Source organism: Patiria miniata, unplaced genomic scaffold (genome assembly GCF_015706575.1).
Source record: "Patiria miniata isolate m_02_andy unplaced genomic scaffold, ASM1570657v1 HiC_scaffold_11, whole genome shotgun sequence".
In the NCBI taxonomy this organism is placed as follows: Eukaryota; Metazoa; Echinodermata; class Asteroidea; order Valvatida; family Asterinidae; genus Patiria; species Patiria miniata.
Genome location: NW_024037049.1, coordinates 1,435,726 through 1,452,626, shown reverse-complemented (window position 1 = coordinate 1,452,626; position 16,901 = coordinate 1,435,726). Strand labels below are relative to the sequence as shown.

The 16,901-nt window shown below is 40.2% G+C and overlaps 1 protein-coding gene across 1 annotated transcript in view; it reads left to right on the top strand.

Moving 5' to 3' along the window:
- Nucleotides 1-16,901, top strand: part of LOC119741526 (protein O-glucosyltransferase 1-like) — an 85,614-nt gene that overhangs the window by 49,149 nt on the left and 19,564 nt on the right. Inside the window, exons 5-6 of the mRNA XM_038217321.1 lie at nucleotides 5,176-5,300; nucleotides 9,639-9,698. Coding sequence (XP_038073249.1) covers nucleotides 5,176-5,300; nucleotides 9,639-9,698 — 185 coding nt within the window. The remainder of the gene's footprint in view (nucleotides 1-5,175; nucleotides 5,301-9,638; nucleotides 9,699-16,901) is intronic.

Here is a 16,901-nt window from a genome sequence, read left to right as displayed (position 1 = left end):
CAGGGCTGGTGGGTGACATCCTTGGATCTGAAGCTCGCATATCACCATGTACTCATACATGCTGACCGTTACAAATGTGTACAGTTCATCTACAAAACACAACCTACCAGTTCTGGTGTCTTCCTTTTGGTTTCTCCACAGTGCCCCTTGTGTTTACCAGGATTCCTAAGGTTTTAGCTGCAACACTACGTCATCAGCATATAGGCCTTTACATCTACTTGAACGATTGGCTCATCGTGGGCCCCTCTCGAACAGAAGCCCTTCAAGCCTTTTTAAAAACTACTTAACTTGCACTGGAGCTGGGCAGCGAAATATCCCCTGGTCCACTCTCAGAGCCAGTTGTTCCTCGGGGCCTCCCTCAACATGATATTGGGCAGAGCTACTTCTTCCATCGAACGTTGTGTGGCCTTGGAGGAGTGTGTAATCGGTTCCTGTCATCGGAGACACTTCCAGCTCGGGCCTGGCTTCATCTTCTGGGCTTCATGGCAAGCTTGGTAGATATTGTGCCTTGATGCAGAAATTACATGCGTCCACTTCAACTTCGCCTACTTTACCATTTTCGGCCACGAAAGGATGACATCTACAAATCTGTTCTGATAAATCTGATGATTCGATCCCATCTCAAATTGTGCCTCATTTCAGGATCTTCTTTGCAGTTCACCATTCCCACAACCCTTCCCATCACTGACTCTGACCACAGATGCATCAAACTCGGACTGGAGTGCTCATCTGGGAGATGTTTTCCTAGACATGCTAGAAGGAATGTGCACTGGAGCTGGGCTTCATGTACAATGTACCGTGTAATGTGTATAACGGAGCACCATATGCATGGGGACCATGAAGTTAGACTTAAAGCATGCGTCAAATCAGGGCACCGTGCAAATGAAGTGGGATATCAGGTTCATTTTGTCTTAATACATGCCACGAGTGTCGGTTACGAATTGCGACAACGAAATAAACCTACTTGTGTTCAAGACTACTTAGGCAACTGCATGCATGTGCATGGTATTATCCATCTGCGTGCAACAAACATGACTGCCTGCACGTCTGGAAAGCACAAGTTGAGAGTTCAATTTTTTTTTCTATCAAAAACGACTGAAATTTCTGAGTAAACTTCATGAATAACAGGAGTCATTACACCTACGTCAAGACAAAAGTTATTGTTTTTTAGAGCAAGCTGATACTTATTATTACCGTTTAGAATGGACTAGTTTTACGTGTTTCCAGGTGGATTCCCTATACGTACGGGAATGCCAGTGGGCCGTGTTGTTGCAAAGGTACTGTATACGGACTGCAGCTGCATTCCGCCATCAGTGAACTGGACACTCGTTATGTTTTTTATTGAATGGAAAATCAATATTTTAAGATCGAAAATTGGGGTGGGTGGATGGGGCAAAACAATTTGGAAAAAACTCCAAATTTAAAACCATTGAAAATTTTGAATGGCCCCTAACATGTTGAAAATGCTATCAATAGAAAGTGCTGCACATGCTGGATTTGAATGAACTGGATAACGTCTCACTGTCCTCAAGATCATGTAATTGCAATTTTGCTCTATCTGAAATGAAAAACGAATACATAAAATTAATTTAATATACGAATGTAAAGGAAAAACAAACAAGGTTTCAAGGTTTCTTTGTTAGAGTAGCTCATGTTTAGAAGTTAATCAATAACTGAGCGTTCAGCTCTTCACCAGAATAATTAGGTGTTGAGCCTTCAGCCCAACACCTATTGTTGTTGTATGAATTTACTATAATTTTTTTTTTTATTCTTCAAGACACGTTCTCCAGAACTGTTTGTCAAAATGAAAACATATATGAACTTCAATTGTCAATACATGAATGCACAACCCACTGAAGATGTGCTTTTTGCAATTACGTCATCATGATGTCATCATGGGTCACATGACGTCACTTCAAAAAATAATAAATTTAATCTTTGAAATTCAATATAAAATCAACCGTTAGAGACAACAGTTTGAATTCTGCGAGAATCGACATGATAGTATATGAGCTGCATTTTATCTTGTGTGCGTCAAATCACGTGACCCTTCCTTCCGGTCGAAACCGGAAGTGCCTAATAATTTGAAAGCGAAAAAAGATATGAACTTGCTGTCAACGATGTTAGTCAAAAAAATATGATCGGTGACGCCATGAAGTTTTCAAGCGCCCTCTAGCAGCAGGTTAAAAAATGTCCAAAACGCATTTTCAGTTGATGTCTGCGGGAAAATTTGCTGTAATCGCTTCAGAACTAATATATATGATTACCTCAATGCAGACAAAAGACCCTGTGCTCGAAAAAAAAACCGATTACGTCATCCGTCCGGAAGTTAGACTAATAAAAAGACCTCCTTTTTTTTGAAAATTCCTGAAAAATCAACCCTGACAGATTTAATCTCGATTTGTGCTTTAAATGGCACTTTAATAATAATAGGTCTAAAACTTCCCCAGGTTTCGTTTCAATAAGTAAACTTGGAAATGTCCTGCAGCCCTCTTGAAATTTGAAGTTGAAAACGCCTATGCCTTGAAACGTTCATTTAATGCCACGTTCATTGTGTGTACAGAAAATGGGGATGATTGCGTACAAAGGGAAATTCCTGAAAAACAGTGTGCCATTAATGATTGTGTACAAAAGGGAGTTCCCCGCGCTCGCTTCTTGAGTTACTGGTTTATGTCAACAATTGAGCTACATGTAACGGCTGTTGGGTGGACCAATGTATTTTAAGTGTTTACCAGTGTTTTGTACACGTTTATTTGACAACTGCTTAACGCAAGCACATTTTTTACTCCTAATGACGTCATATGATACTCAAAAATTGGGCTGGCAAAAGCGCCCAACTGGGCCCTTTTTTTAAATTGGGCGCCTTTTTCTGAAAACATGCGCATTGGGGTAAAGAGGGTATATCTTGTATTGCGCCAATGGTGTGCGACCTTTACTTTAAGAGATACCAGTATGAGCTATTTAATGGGTTTTTGTAGCAATTGTACTGGATAAGTTTACAATACAGTACAGCAGCATACGGGCGTGCAGATCCTCCTCACCTGACTCTTTTTAACTATCCTCTGTATAATTACTACACGCGCAATTGTTCAACCCTCAACCATCAACAATCAACAATTAACATCAACAATCAACGTCAACATCAACAATGACCCAAGTTGGACCGTGTGGTTGTTCCTACAACCTCTAGTTTTTATAAATTCTTTTGCAATTCCCTTTTCATGCTTAATTTGTCATTTGAAAGCCACCTTATTGATGTAGATTCTGTCATTAAGCAGTACAGTTATATTAACACAATAACTGCAAAATAAAATTTCAAGCATAAAGAAATAAATAGTGTCCTAGTAGTAGGCAAATATACATGTCCATGTATGAACATAAAGACTTACCAGTTGTATAGTGTACAAAGTCATGACAAATAGCTTGAGAGTGTTGACTGTTGACAATTCTTGACAGCGATCTTTCCATAGACTTCCATCCAGATATTGGTCCAGTACACAAGTATTGTGCATGTCATGTACAGGTTAAGTGTGTGCATGAACAATAAATTATTTCCAAAGGCCATGTCAGCGAGCATTTCCACAATTTTGACCCAGTTTTATACAGTTTTTGTATGGAGGTGGTTCCCCATACCCCACGGATTGATGCCCATGATAATTAAGTTACAGTACTGGAATAAAACAAACGTAAACTTGAACTTCTTACAATTTTTGCGAGACCTGCAAGGCAAAAGTCGATTCAATCAAGTTGGTTAAACCATAATTAATAAAGCAAGGCCAAACAGCCAACAACCGCCAATGGAATTCGTTATTCCAACCTAATGTAGTTCAACTTAAGATTGCGATATTTGAAGCAATGCATCGATCCTTCGTTGATCCCAAAACATGCCCCCGAAATTATAAGGCGACACTGAATTATACGCGGCGAGCAGCAAACTCACAACACTCAGCCGGCCATGCATGGGATCGGTGGAAGCAACAGCACTCTATCATGTCACACGCTTGTACTTAACATAGCGAGACTCCACCATAGACCCAACCTTTTTTCCAGGGTGTCAAGTAGGCTGCAGTACGCGTTGACATCAACGGTTTTACGCATAGCCCAGAAGTACGCAGTGCAGGCTTTAGATTGGTCCGATGCAGACCGAGCAAGTATACTAATGTGTGGTCCTTCTAAGTATTCATGGCACTAGGCGCAGGGGCGGCAAGCAAAGCATAGGAAACAATAGGGACACTTGGTGGCCATGCACCATGGAGAGAAAATATTTTGCCAAGGTCACCCCAGACTTCTGTTTGGTGAACGCTGTTGTACAACAGGCAAGTAGAACACGTAAACGGAACCCCTACATTGAAGCCGCTGACCATGCACAGTCTTGACTCGAAAAAAAGCCAACACAGAGGGCGGCCAGGCAGTCAACGTGAAAGCGCACAAGACGGCAATACCTGTGCAAAAACGCAGTCATGAAAAATCGATGGAATGGTTCGCCGGTCCGTACAAGAAAATTAGGACGACCTGAAGTTTCCGACCCGGCGGAAGACACCCTCCACATTTTTCCACGGATGTGGAGCGATTTTGGCGTTGCGGGAGACCACGGTCTCGGATCCTTTCAGGAGCAAACATTTCTCGGAGGCCGAGTAAATCTTGCTCTTTATATAGATAATGCTCCTGACAAAGTTTCTTATGGAGACACCCTACCAATTTCTTACTCAAAGGGTTTTCTCATAAGAATTCTTTAACACTGTGTCTCTAACTTTGGTCTCTTATAAGAATTCCTCAGCAACAGTAAGAAGTTATCAAAAGAAATTCTGATAAAATCTTATAAGTTGTCAAATCATACAGGAACATCTAGCCTCACCATCAGGCCTCTGTGACCACAATCACTATGGATATCGGTGGCAATAGTAGGCCCTTCTGATTATCAATGATTGAAATTTCAAGCCCATGAAACAAGCAGTGCATGTGTCAACTTCTTGAGCCCATCTGCTTGGAGTTCCCCTTTCAAATATCACAAAAGCGGCCTGCTGGAAGAACCCTTCCACCCTCACATCATGCTATTTAAAGGATGATGTGCAAGCAGAGTTTTTTTTGCCAACAGCCAATCACATCCATGTAAATAATTTTGGTGTTTATACCTTGGTCAAATTAATGTGGTTTGTGTATTCCTAAACCCTGCAGGTTTATTCCCAACACTGGGATATCATGTATCCTGCATGGACATTCTGGGAGGGTGGACCTGCTGTCTGGCCGTTATTTCCTACTGGTTTAGGTCGGTGGGACCTCTTCAGAGAATCACTTGACAAGTGAGTACACGATGTATTGATGTACCTGGTACATGTTTTAAACTTTGAAAGAATTCTGTTCAAATTATTTATGTACTGTTCACATTGTAAATATTGTTATCTAGTGTTTATTTGAGGTCTTTTAAAAATGTAAACAAATTTGCTACTTTGACAGAAAAGAGTGGTTTGTCTCTAATGATGCTGAGAATAAGGGTTTAGGGGTACTGATGTGTTATGTTTAGGATGTAGTGTCAAATAAGGTCACCAAGGGGTCGCTTGAAGTCACAATTGAAAAAAAAATGTGTAGTTAGTTTTAAAGTTGGTATATACTTGCTTTTGGGGTGTGGTACCATAAAAAAAATAGATTGAATTGATAATTTTCTAGCATAACATTAGTAACGACAAGTAATCAATTAATTCATTTCAACTTTTGAATTGAGAGTGGGACATTCCTAATTCATTCTGAAGCTATATAGGACCTAGCGTGTGCATGCGTTCTTGCGACAGTGCAGTTTATGAATAACAATTTTAACAGCTGTACATATAGTCAGGCAGCTTAGTGAATGGATGTGGACATTCCGGACAAAAGCGCCAAATTTTTCATACATGCTCCTCAATGCCTTAGCTTTCAATTTTTGATAGGAACCAACTTATCCAATGACATTATGGCGGCCATCTTGGATTTTAAAGATGGCTGCCATTGAAAACCTATTTTTACCCATATCTCATCTTCTAAGCCACGTACGATTAAAGTTTTGGTATCTAAACATACATTTTCAGGGTCAAGGAATGCAACTGTACCAATTGGGATCGTGTCAAATGGTCAGTTTGTCCAGATACTTAATACGGTGGCCGTATGGTTTGCCGTAAAAGGACCAACACTGGCCCGATTCAGGCTATGTACCTTTTTGCCATTATGGTTTGACTTGAAAGGGCCGGCACCGGTCCCATTCAGGTTGTGTACCGTCTTGCCATTATAGTTTCCCATAAAGGGACCAACACTGGCCCGATTCAGGCCTTTTACCGTCTTTCATCATCATGGTTTATCGTAAGAGAACCTGCGATGGCAGAGAACCTGATAGCAAACGCCCACCGATTGTCATGGTTATACTATAACAACGACGGAAAACCTCCCAACAGGTGCTACATCGACATGGGTTCAATGGAAAACTATCAGCCACTTGAGAACCAGGACTAGCCGATCACAGACCCGCCTTATTCAAATGGAGCTACAAAAGTGGTTCAGTTGCATGTAGCTGTTCAGGCTGTGCGTCGTCTTGCTGTTGTTTGCCTTAAAAAGACCAGCGCTTGTCCGATAAAGGCTCTGAACGGTGTTACCATTACCGTTTGCCACTTAATAGGGCGAGTACTGGACCAATTTCGACTCTGTGGTGTCTGTACCGTCAACACGGAACCATTTTGGCGCAATTGAGCCAGCATTAGCCCGCTTCTGGTCATGTACCGTTTAAACTGTATTAGACTGTAACAAACCCATAATTAGCTGGTATCGGCCCAATATCGTCCTGTTTACTGGGTCAATGCCATCCTTGAATCTAGGCAGGTAGAAATCTCTGGCACTACAGGATGTGATACAACTCTTCCTCTCCACAACTACATGCAACTGAACCACTTTTGTAGCTCCATTGGATTAAGGTGGGTTTGTGATCGGCTAGTCCTCGTTCTCAAGTGGCTGATAGTTTTCCATTGAACCCATATCGATGTAGCACCTGTTGGGAGGTTTTCCGTCGTTGTTATAGTATAACCATGACAATCGATGGGCATTTGCTATCAGTCTTTGCTTCCAGTGTTGGAGTCTTGCCACCTCCCTGGATGTTGTGAAGGAGTGGACATGGCTGAGGAAGCTTTTCTTGACTTCAGCCTTTTGTGCCCAAGCTTGCCGTCCCTGGAGGAGGCGACACTCGTCATTTATCAATATTTGGACATCTTAGCTCGGCTGGCCACTTCCCTTCGGAAATCCGAAGGGGAAATGCCAGCAAGGAGGTGCAAATTACTTGTGTTGGTGGGTTTCAAGCATCCAGTGATCAAACTACATGTTGTTTAAGGCTGGGTCAGGTTTCATGGTATGGGCTGATCTCTCCCACACGGGGCACGCATACTCTGCTGAAGAATGGCACGGAGCCAAAACGGTTCATCCTATAGGGTGTGTGGTTTGGCTCCCTTTCGGAGGTTGTTCCATTTCTTTATGATGTTGTTACGGGGAACTAAATTTGGATAACTTGAATGACAGGATGCGATGGAGGGTCACCCTTAGGTAGACGGGATGGCTACAAGGGGCCAATGGTGTTCCGGACCATTTGATGCTAAGGGGTCGGTTGGCTTCGCGGTTAACGTTCCTGAGATGTAACAAGCAGACTTGGGTCTTAGCGAGATTAGCAAGGAGGTGGTTGCACTCATAGTATAAAGACGGCTAAGTGCTGAGGTAAGAATTGCTTCTATGTATGCGAACGGAATCTTTTGAGATGTAACACAAAGATCGTCTGCGTCTAGATGAAACGCTCAGTGTCCTGGTCTATTAAATTGTGATTTGTTTTGTGTAGACGTTATACAGCAACGAAGCTAGCACAATGCCCTGATGTAGGCCGTTTTCTTGCCATCGACAGCATTTTTGTTTTGTTCAGAACACCAAAGAAGCATCTGTCTTTGTGAAGGGCTCCGATATGATCCGTAAATGCGAGGTATTGGGTCAACTCCAAGATCTTTTTTAGGAGGCGGCAGTGGTTTACAGTATCATATGGGACCGAAAGATCCACAAAAATAGCTCCACTTATTTGTCGTTTTGAAACCCATCCTCAGCTTGCTGTGCCATATTAAGAGTTGGCTTGTTGTTGACTTGCAGTGTCGCAATCCAGGTTGCTAAGGGATAAGAGATGTTTCAGCAACGGGGACAAGCCTGTTGAGGATCAGGCACTCGAACATGAACAAAAACAGTAATGGGTTCCTGTCTGGACCATGTTACGTGGCCTAGTTAATGTGGGTTCAAGAATCAAAGTGTATGCGGTGCAAGACGTGCATGCAGCACCTTGCTCAGTGCAATAAACTCTGCGGTTGCAGCTGTGAGAATTAGGGCGAGCACTTTTAAACTGTAAAGTTTTGTGAGTGATGACATTTATTCTCACAAAATGTTATTTTACTTATACTTCATACAGTATTTTCGGTGACTGCAGTATATATCAACGGTTATTCTGAGATTTTATCTTCAGTTTGACTATTTTGTGTGTATAACTAAAATCATCTTGGTCTCTTCTGAATAAAAGAGTTGTATTTCCTGACCCTGAAAATGTATGTTTTGACACCTAGACTGTGATTTGATAAGGGGTAGTAGCTGAGATATCAGTAAATGCAATTATTATCTGGCAGCCATCTTTAAAATCAAAGATGCCCAATTTTGACACTGTCATAAATGGTATAGTTGCATTCCTTGACCCTGAAAATGTATGTTTGGACGCCAACATTTTAATCCTAAGTGGCTTAGAAGAACAGATATTGGTATAGGTTTTCAATGGTGGCCATCTTTAAAATCCAAGATGGCCACCGCAATGTATCTGGACAAATTAACCATTTAGCACTAACCCAAATGGTTCAGTTGCGTTCTTTGACCCTGAAAATATATGTGAAAATGCGATGTGAAATTGTTTGAGATGCAGTTGAGTACTTTTGGTGGTGATAGGTGAGGAATGGAACAGTTGAGAGAGTTCAGTGTTCTTTAGTTCATGACATAGTTCTGATGCCAAGCTGGTGGATGTACTGTGCGCTGGGGTCTACCGGTTAGTGTAGGTTGTGGTGGTTGAGGGTGACGTTTGGGGTCTGGATATCGTAGACGGGTTCTGGATCAGGCTTAGGAACAAGCATGAGCTGACGCCGATTTCTGAGGTACTCCGCACCTTTGATGTTGACGACATAGGAACGGGGTGGACCAGCCTTCCGGATAACATTGCCTATCGAACTCCATCCAGATTTAGTGCGGACCCTGATGTCATCACCTGGTCTCAGCTCGTCCAGTAAAAATTTTGTAGTTTTGTTTTTAGATGTTCGCAAATGTTGTATATTCCCTTTAAGTATGGTATGGTATCAACCACATTACCACTGGGTGGGGAGAGCTTGTGCTCTTGACTGGTTCCTGGTCCTTTCATTGTCACTCTGACTATTATCCTTATCATGGCCCAACCCTCACAGCAAAGAGAACAATGGTACCCCTATAGGTTTTTTAAGGACATTCTAAACAATGCAATTACCCAACAAGGATATGAGTATTTCCTTTCCATGCCATCAGCACATATTTGCAAGACCTAAGAATAAGTGTGTTATTAAGTATATATTATTTTGATTGTTCTCTTACAGGGAAGCAAAAAAACTTACATGGGACAAAAAGGAAACCAAGGCATTCTTCAGGGGGTCAAGGTTTGTATCTTTAAATCTTCCTTGTAATTATACCAATTTGAGTTTGACCTTTAAAGTCCACATCAAAACTTTAGTGCACAGATACAGTTAGTTACTGATACAAAATAAACTTTTGATCCTTTACCAACCAATTTGATAGTAAATTTATAAACGGATTTAAAAAAAAAATAGACTTATGTTTGTAAATTACAAGGCACTTCCGGCTTCATCCTGAAGGAAGGATCACGTGATTTTGCACGTAATATCAAAAATGAAGATCCTGGATTATTCTATCAATTCCCGCAAGCGTCAAGTTCAGGTCTCTCACGGTTGATTTTATATTGATTTTCAAAGATTACCTCTGTTAATCTTTAACGTGACGTCACGTGACCCATGATGACGTCATCATGACGTCACTTTAATTTTCATCTATAACACATCCCGGTCTAGGACATACCAACTTTCAACCCAACTGGACCTGTAGTTCTGAAGATACAGGCCTTCAAAATATGCACATTTAATATGATGTGTGACATAGTTCTGAAGATATAGGCCTTCAAAATATGCACTTTTAATAGGACGTCACATGCCATGTGATGAGGTCATCGTGCCGTCACTTCAATTTTCATCTATAACACATCCCGGTCTAGGACATGCCAACTTTCAACCCAACCGGACCTGTAGTTCTGAAGATACAGGCCTTCAAAATATGCACATTTAGTATGACCTCACATGCCATGTGATGATGTCATCGTGACATCACTTCACTTTTCATCTATAACACATCCCGGTCTAGATACATACCAGGTTTCAATCAAATCGGACCTGCAATTCTGGAGATATAGACCTTCAAAATATGCACATATATTGTGACGTCACTTGACTCTTGATGACATCATAGTAGTCTGGTCATCTTACGTTTTGACTTAAAACAAATTGCAATAGAAAACATTCAAGCGTCAAATATCTTCAAATAAATGCACTGTAAACAACATGTGAAAAATCTAATTTTTTTCTATGGAGTGGAAAGGTGTTTTTTCAAGCTCTTTTTGAAGATTAAAATTTGAGTTTTTTGTACTTGAACTATGGAGGGCGCCCTTTCTTAATTCGTCTGTTGACTTTCCTCGATGTACGTACATTGTAACAGCTAATGCTCAGGATTTATGAGCAATTATACGACTGTGGCAGACGACGCACCGACGGTAACTTGGAAAAGTATCAATTCACATGATACTGAGTTTATTTTTGCTGTCTAAAAGTATTAAGAGTTAATTATGTATTGAAAGCAGTATTGTGTGTGATTTGGTTAATATTTAGGCCTTTGACAGGAATTAATCTGTTCTTAATCAGAATTTCACATCTTTGCAAGGCCGGGCAGCTAATGTGTGTATCATAAATGTAGCGGTAGTGTGCATATAAATTGTCACGGACACCACGAACTGACACCCGGTGGTCAGCGTTGCAGAAATACAAATCGGAGAAAAACGCTTTTAAAGGTTTGACACAAATTTACTCAGTAAAATAACCCATCTATCTTAGAGGTTTTAGTATCACTCAACGTAAAAATGCTTTCACTACTCAATTATAAATGTTATATTGTAAAAATATGCCAAGTTAATTAGCAATTAAATGATTAAGGCGGGTGTCAGTTCGGGTGTACGCATGCAATAGCGTCAGTACGTGAAAACAAAAATTGACGTGTTTTGGGAGAGTGCACGCACACACTGCGCATGCGTGCGCGCACTCTCCAAAAACACGTCAATTTTCGTTTTCACGAACTGACACTCCCTGACGCTATTGTATACGCACACTCTCCGAAAACGCGTACATTTTTGTTTTCACGAACTGACACCCTGTGCAGTGTCACTTCGTGGTAACAAAAAAAACACCAGAATTGACCAATTTCTTGAAAATTCATTAGTAACATTTGCTTATTTTAGATGATTTCAGCAATTTTAACTTCGTCATGTTAAACTTCATGATACAAACTGCTAATATCGGCAAAAAAAGAAAATTTTAAATTTTAAAATTTTTTGTACACATGTGATGCAGAGGGTGTCAGTTTGTGGTGTCGATGACGAAATGCGCACATAGCTATAGACGAACTGCTTGCATGTTAACAGAGCATGTGTGCCATGGATATAAAAGTAGGGCTAGCGGCCCGGCCAGCACGGGAATATTCACTTATATGTGTCAGGGCAGGCCAAAGTGTCCTTACTGAATTTCACTGCAAGAACTGCAATCTGATTTGTAAAGAAAGCGTCAATAAAAATAGAGCTGATGAGAGGGGATATCAAGTGACTGCCGCGTGTTCAAGTCTGACAGTGCTGATGCCAGATCAATCCAGCACCTGGCCAGGGAGCTGCTTGTAGTAATCCGATGTAGTTGCACGATGGGAAGCAACAAACAGTGACAAAACAAGGTTTGGAGTGTTCCTCAGAATGTGCAGGCTTCGAATCAAAGGTAGCTGTTCCAATGTGACATTGCCTGATGAGGATGGACAGGAAGGATCAACTGAATTTTGAACAAAATCGCGCGGAGCAACACGTCACCAACACCCTAATTGAATTTTACACCCTAACTTTAAATTATAGGCGTATGTCGAAAAATGCAAAACATAGGCGTCAACACTTTGATTTTTTTTTCTAAGGAGCACACTTTCAGGATTTGTTTGCCCCCCCCCCAAAAAAAAGAGACCAAACTTGGGAACAAGTGAAGAAGCAACACTATAATTTTCATTTTCTCTACAAGATTTTTTTCCTGAGGGGTAAACTTTGAAGATTTGCTCTCTTTTTTCCTTCCCTCTTTTTTTGCTGTAAAAACAATATAAGATACAAGTTAAACAGGTTGCAAACAGTTTTGGCACCCCCCAAAAAAGAAAACAAAACCCAAACTGGTAACAAGTTTTGAGTTTGCAACAGTTTCATTTTCATTTCTCTGAATTTTTTTCCCCATGAGTAAACTTGGCAGATTTGTTCCTTTTCTTCTGTTTTTTTTGGCTGTAACTGGGAGACAAGAGGTCACAATATTTTTAGTTTTCTTTCTCTGAAATGTTATTTCTTTCCTTAGAAGAAAACTTGGGAAATGTGTTAAGACATGAGCAATCTTTGAAGATTGTTCCTTTAATTGTTAACTTTTTGCTCATTAAAAAGAAATGGAACAAGTAAAGAGGCATGTATATTCAAACCGTAACCTTACCTTAGACTGGGGGGGGGGATCGGGAGAGGGGTGATTCAAAGCCTAAATTTACCATTCCTTGAGATTGTTTTTTTTAACTAGATAATTTTTTTTTTTTTACATTGTCTTTCTTCTTTTAAATTATGAGATGGAATTTCTTTTAAATTATTATAAGATGGAATTCTTTTAAATTACTTTTCTCGAAAGGTCCTCTGTTCAGCGAACGTTTCACTGCTCGATCAACATAATTTAATCCAATTATATTTATCTTTATTTCAGGTTTTAAGGTCAAGGGCGGATCGGGGGGGGGGGGGGTGCCAACTAGGGCCATAGCCCCATTTTTTTAAGTGATGGAGGCAGGCACTGCGTAGGCCTACACCACCATCTTTTCATTAAAAAAATGTCAAAGAGGTCAGAAATTGCCTTACATCGCACTACGGAGCATCAAGAATCCAAAACTTTTCGGGCCCCATGAGCGGGCACCGAACCACACGCCGTTATTTTTGGGATAAAAATATATTTTGTTGCCTCCCAAAATAATTTTGTTCTGGATCCGCCCTTAATTGTTTAAGGTTAAAACAATTTCTAACATTTTTAGGTTGTGCCAATGACCTTACCTTTTTTCTAGGAATTCTAGATTTCAGATTCCCTCCCCCCCCCCCCCAACAAACAAACTTACAAAAAAAATAGATAAATAACTATAAGGAATAAGTAAGATTGGTCTAAATCCACTGATCTTTATTTATTATAGGCCTATAGATCAGTGAATGCATCCCATGCATACTGGCGAAATTTAGTCAATTGGTGGATAACAATTACGGAAGTAAAAGAAAATCCTAATTCTTATTAAAAAATATAATAATTCCCTATGGTTTGCGCGGCAACTTCCCGCCGGCAAGGTAAAATCCCAGAGATTTCAAAAATATCGACATGAAAAAGCCGTCTGTTGTGAAGCAGTGGTGTTTCCCAACATTTCCTGCGTGTTGTGAAAGAACGTTCTGACGGGCAACAAACGCTGACAGCGTAAAACATGGCACTGTCTAAACGACAGTTTACGCGTTGACGAGTTGCGAAAAATCAGTCAAGAAAAGGCGAGTAAAAACACTTTTCCACTCCCAGATAAAATTTTAGATTTTCAGTATGTTAATCAGTAATTTTTTCTTCCTGTGAGAGTATTGAAATAAATTCTATTGCAATTTGTTCTAGGCCAAGGCCTGTTTTGTCGTAAATTGACCGGACTTTAATGACGTCAGTGTTCGGCACACAGCGCCAGGTCCTGGTCTAAGTGTGTGCCTAGTATAAAGGCAATTGGATTGATTTTAGTACCCAAAGTGCTGGGCATGATTAAAACGTGTACAAATGCTATGGACTGACAAAAAAAACCAGGAAAAAAAAACGAGAGATCTATGTCTGTTCGCAACAGAACATCTATAAATAATTAAAGTAAAAATTAATATAAAAACTGTCATGGTTCATTTTTCAGGAATTTTCAGAGGGTCTTTTCTTAATAACTTCCGGTCTGATGGCCTCATCTTTTTTTTTTTCGCGCACAGGTGTTGTCTGCCTTGAGGATCATCATATACACCAACACAGACATCGACTGAAAAATCCTTTTACACTTTTTTTCAACCTGCCCATAGGAATGCTCTAACATGTTATGACATCACCGGTGGTTTTTTTCTCGTAAAGTACAATCTAGCCACAGACTAACATCGTTGCAAGCAAGTTCACATCTTTTTCCAATTTTAAATGAGAAGGCAATTCGATTTATTTCCGGTTTAGACCGGGAGGAAGGGTTTACGTGATTTTGCTCACACGAGATAAAATGAAGATCCTGGATTATTCTATCGATTCCCGCACACGTCAAGTTCAGGTCTCTATACTGATTTCCAAAGATTTAATCCATTAATCTTTAACGTGACGTCACATGACCCACGATGACGTCACGATGATGTCACTCTTTGGGACACAACTATGCTATAAGGACTATACCTATGCTGACTTTGAATGATGTACGACAAAGATTAATGCCAAAAGTGGCGTTGAGAAAAAACGTGTACAAAGTCTATGGGGTTTAGGCGACAAAAAGAAATAGAGGAAGAAGAAGAAGAAAGAAAAATCTTAACAAAAAGAAAGGCTTTTCTGCTACTATGCGAAAAAGCCAAAAACTGGAGATCTATGTCCATTTGAAAACAGAACATAGGGCTTTCCGTTTTTCTTTTGGTGGGCATAAAAACCGTGTATAAAGTCTATGGGATTTAGGCGACAAAAAGAAGAAGAAAGAAAGAAAATTAGAACAAAAACAAAGGCTTTTCCGCACTTTGCGGAAGGCCAAAAAGAAAGAAAAACAAAACTTAAACGAAAACAAAGGCTGTTTCGGCATGTTTTGTTGAAACAGCCAAAATTAAACGGAACTGGGCTTGGCTACAAGATAAAGATGACAACGGGGACTTCGTGTTAGACTCGGAGTGGCATTTTCACACACCAAAAAAGTTCTCTTTTTTTTCAAGCAACCGTTCCCCTTTTTTTTTTTAAGCAGACTCAATTCTGTTGTTGTTGTTGTTGTTTTTTTGTTTTTTTTCAAGCAGACCCTGTGGCATCTCTGATACCAACTTTCACCCAATCGGACCTGTGGTTCTGTAGATATAGGCCTTCAAAATATGCACTTTTAATTTGACGACACTACCATGTGATGACATCATGATGACGTAAATGTTTGGGGCACAACTGCAGGTGCTGGTCTAAGTGTGTGCCAAGCGTAAAGGAAATCGGATTGATTTTAGTGGCCAAAGTGGCCTGGACAAACAAACATGTACATTTAGCTTTGGGCAAAATGACTGAAAAAGAAAGAAAATAAATCTTAATAAAAACAAAGGCTGTTTCGACAAGTTTGCCGAAACAGCCAAAAATGCAATTAAAAGGAAAAAGTAGGGAATAGTGTTAAGGCGGACAGGCTAAATACCCCCGGTTCATTTACCAGGAGCCGCTTTCAATTGAGCCCCTCTTTAATCGGCTCCCGTTTGCATAGAAAGCGGGTGACCTGTTTCTTCAAACCGTCCGACGGTTGGCACTTCCGGCTCCCGATACAAATCACCATTTTAATAACAATGAATCCTGTGGTTTTTATATCCAGCAGTGGGGCGCTTCCACTAACTGACCACAAAGACCAGGGGGCCTTACTAATCCTCTGCACAGAGCTATTGTTCTCTGTAATTGGTGACTACTACAGCATTGATAGCATGTACTGTACATGTAGGCATTTCATTCAGGTTCTATGGAATGGAAATTTCGTATCAATGATACCACACTTCATGGTGAGCACTTTTTCTACAGAGCTATTGGTTCTCACTAGCTCCGTAAAAAAAGCCCCTCACGTGTAATTAGTGGCGTCATCAATACGACGGCCTGTTGACACAATGCTCTGCTACTTTACGCTCAGTTGTTTTTGGAAGGACTGCAAGTCGAAAACCAAGAAAGCCACGATGCAAAAAAAGTTCTTCACTCGCTAACAATAAATTACAGTACTTGTTTGTGGTTTTTTTTTTTTTGTAGCTTCACATGAATTTTGATATACACCTTAGCTAAAGGAAACGTACGAAAAGGGAGGGAATAAAAACGAAAGGAAAAAAAAGTGAAAGGGTGGAACCAATGAAAGGATCCAAATGACGAAGTTCGTGTTCTTAAGAAACACGTGAATGAGCACCTACAGAAACAGTACGTTTATATGGAAAACATTTTATTATAACCTGCAGTAGAAACAAGATAAAATTAACTCCAAAATGAAATACTAGTGAACTGAAATGTTTCATGGTATGCCCATGTATAAAAAATGTTAACACTAATTGTTGAGATCTGAGGTAGAAACTCAAACTTAAAACTAAAAAAAACCCAAATGTTTTTTTTCATAGCCACACATGTTCACAAAAGAGATATTCCTGTGCTAATGAAATGAAGAATTAAATAAAAAGAAAACTCCCTTTCCCCTTATATTATTTTCAACTTAACCCTATAAATAACTTTGACTCCTTACTCTCAACTCTCAAGCAG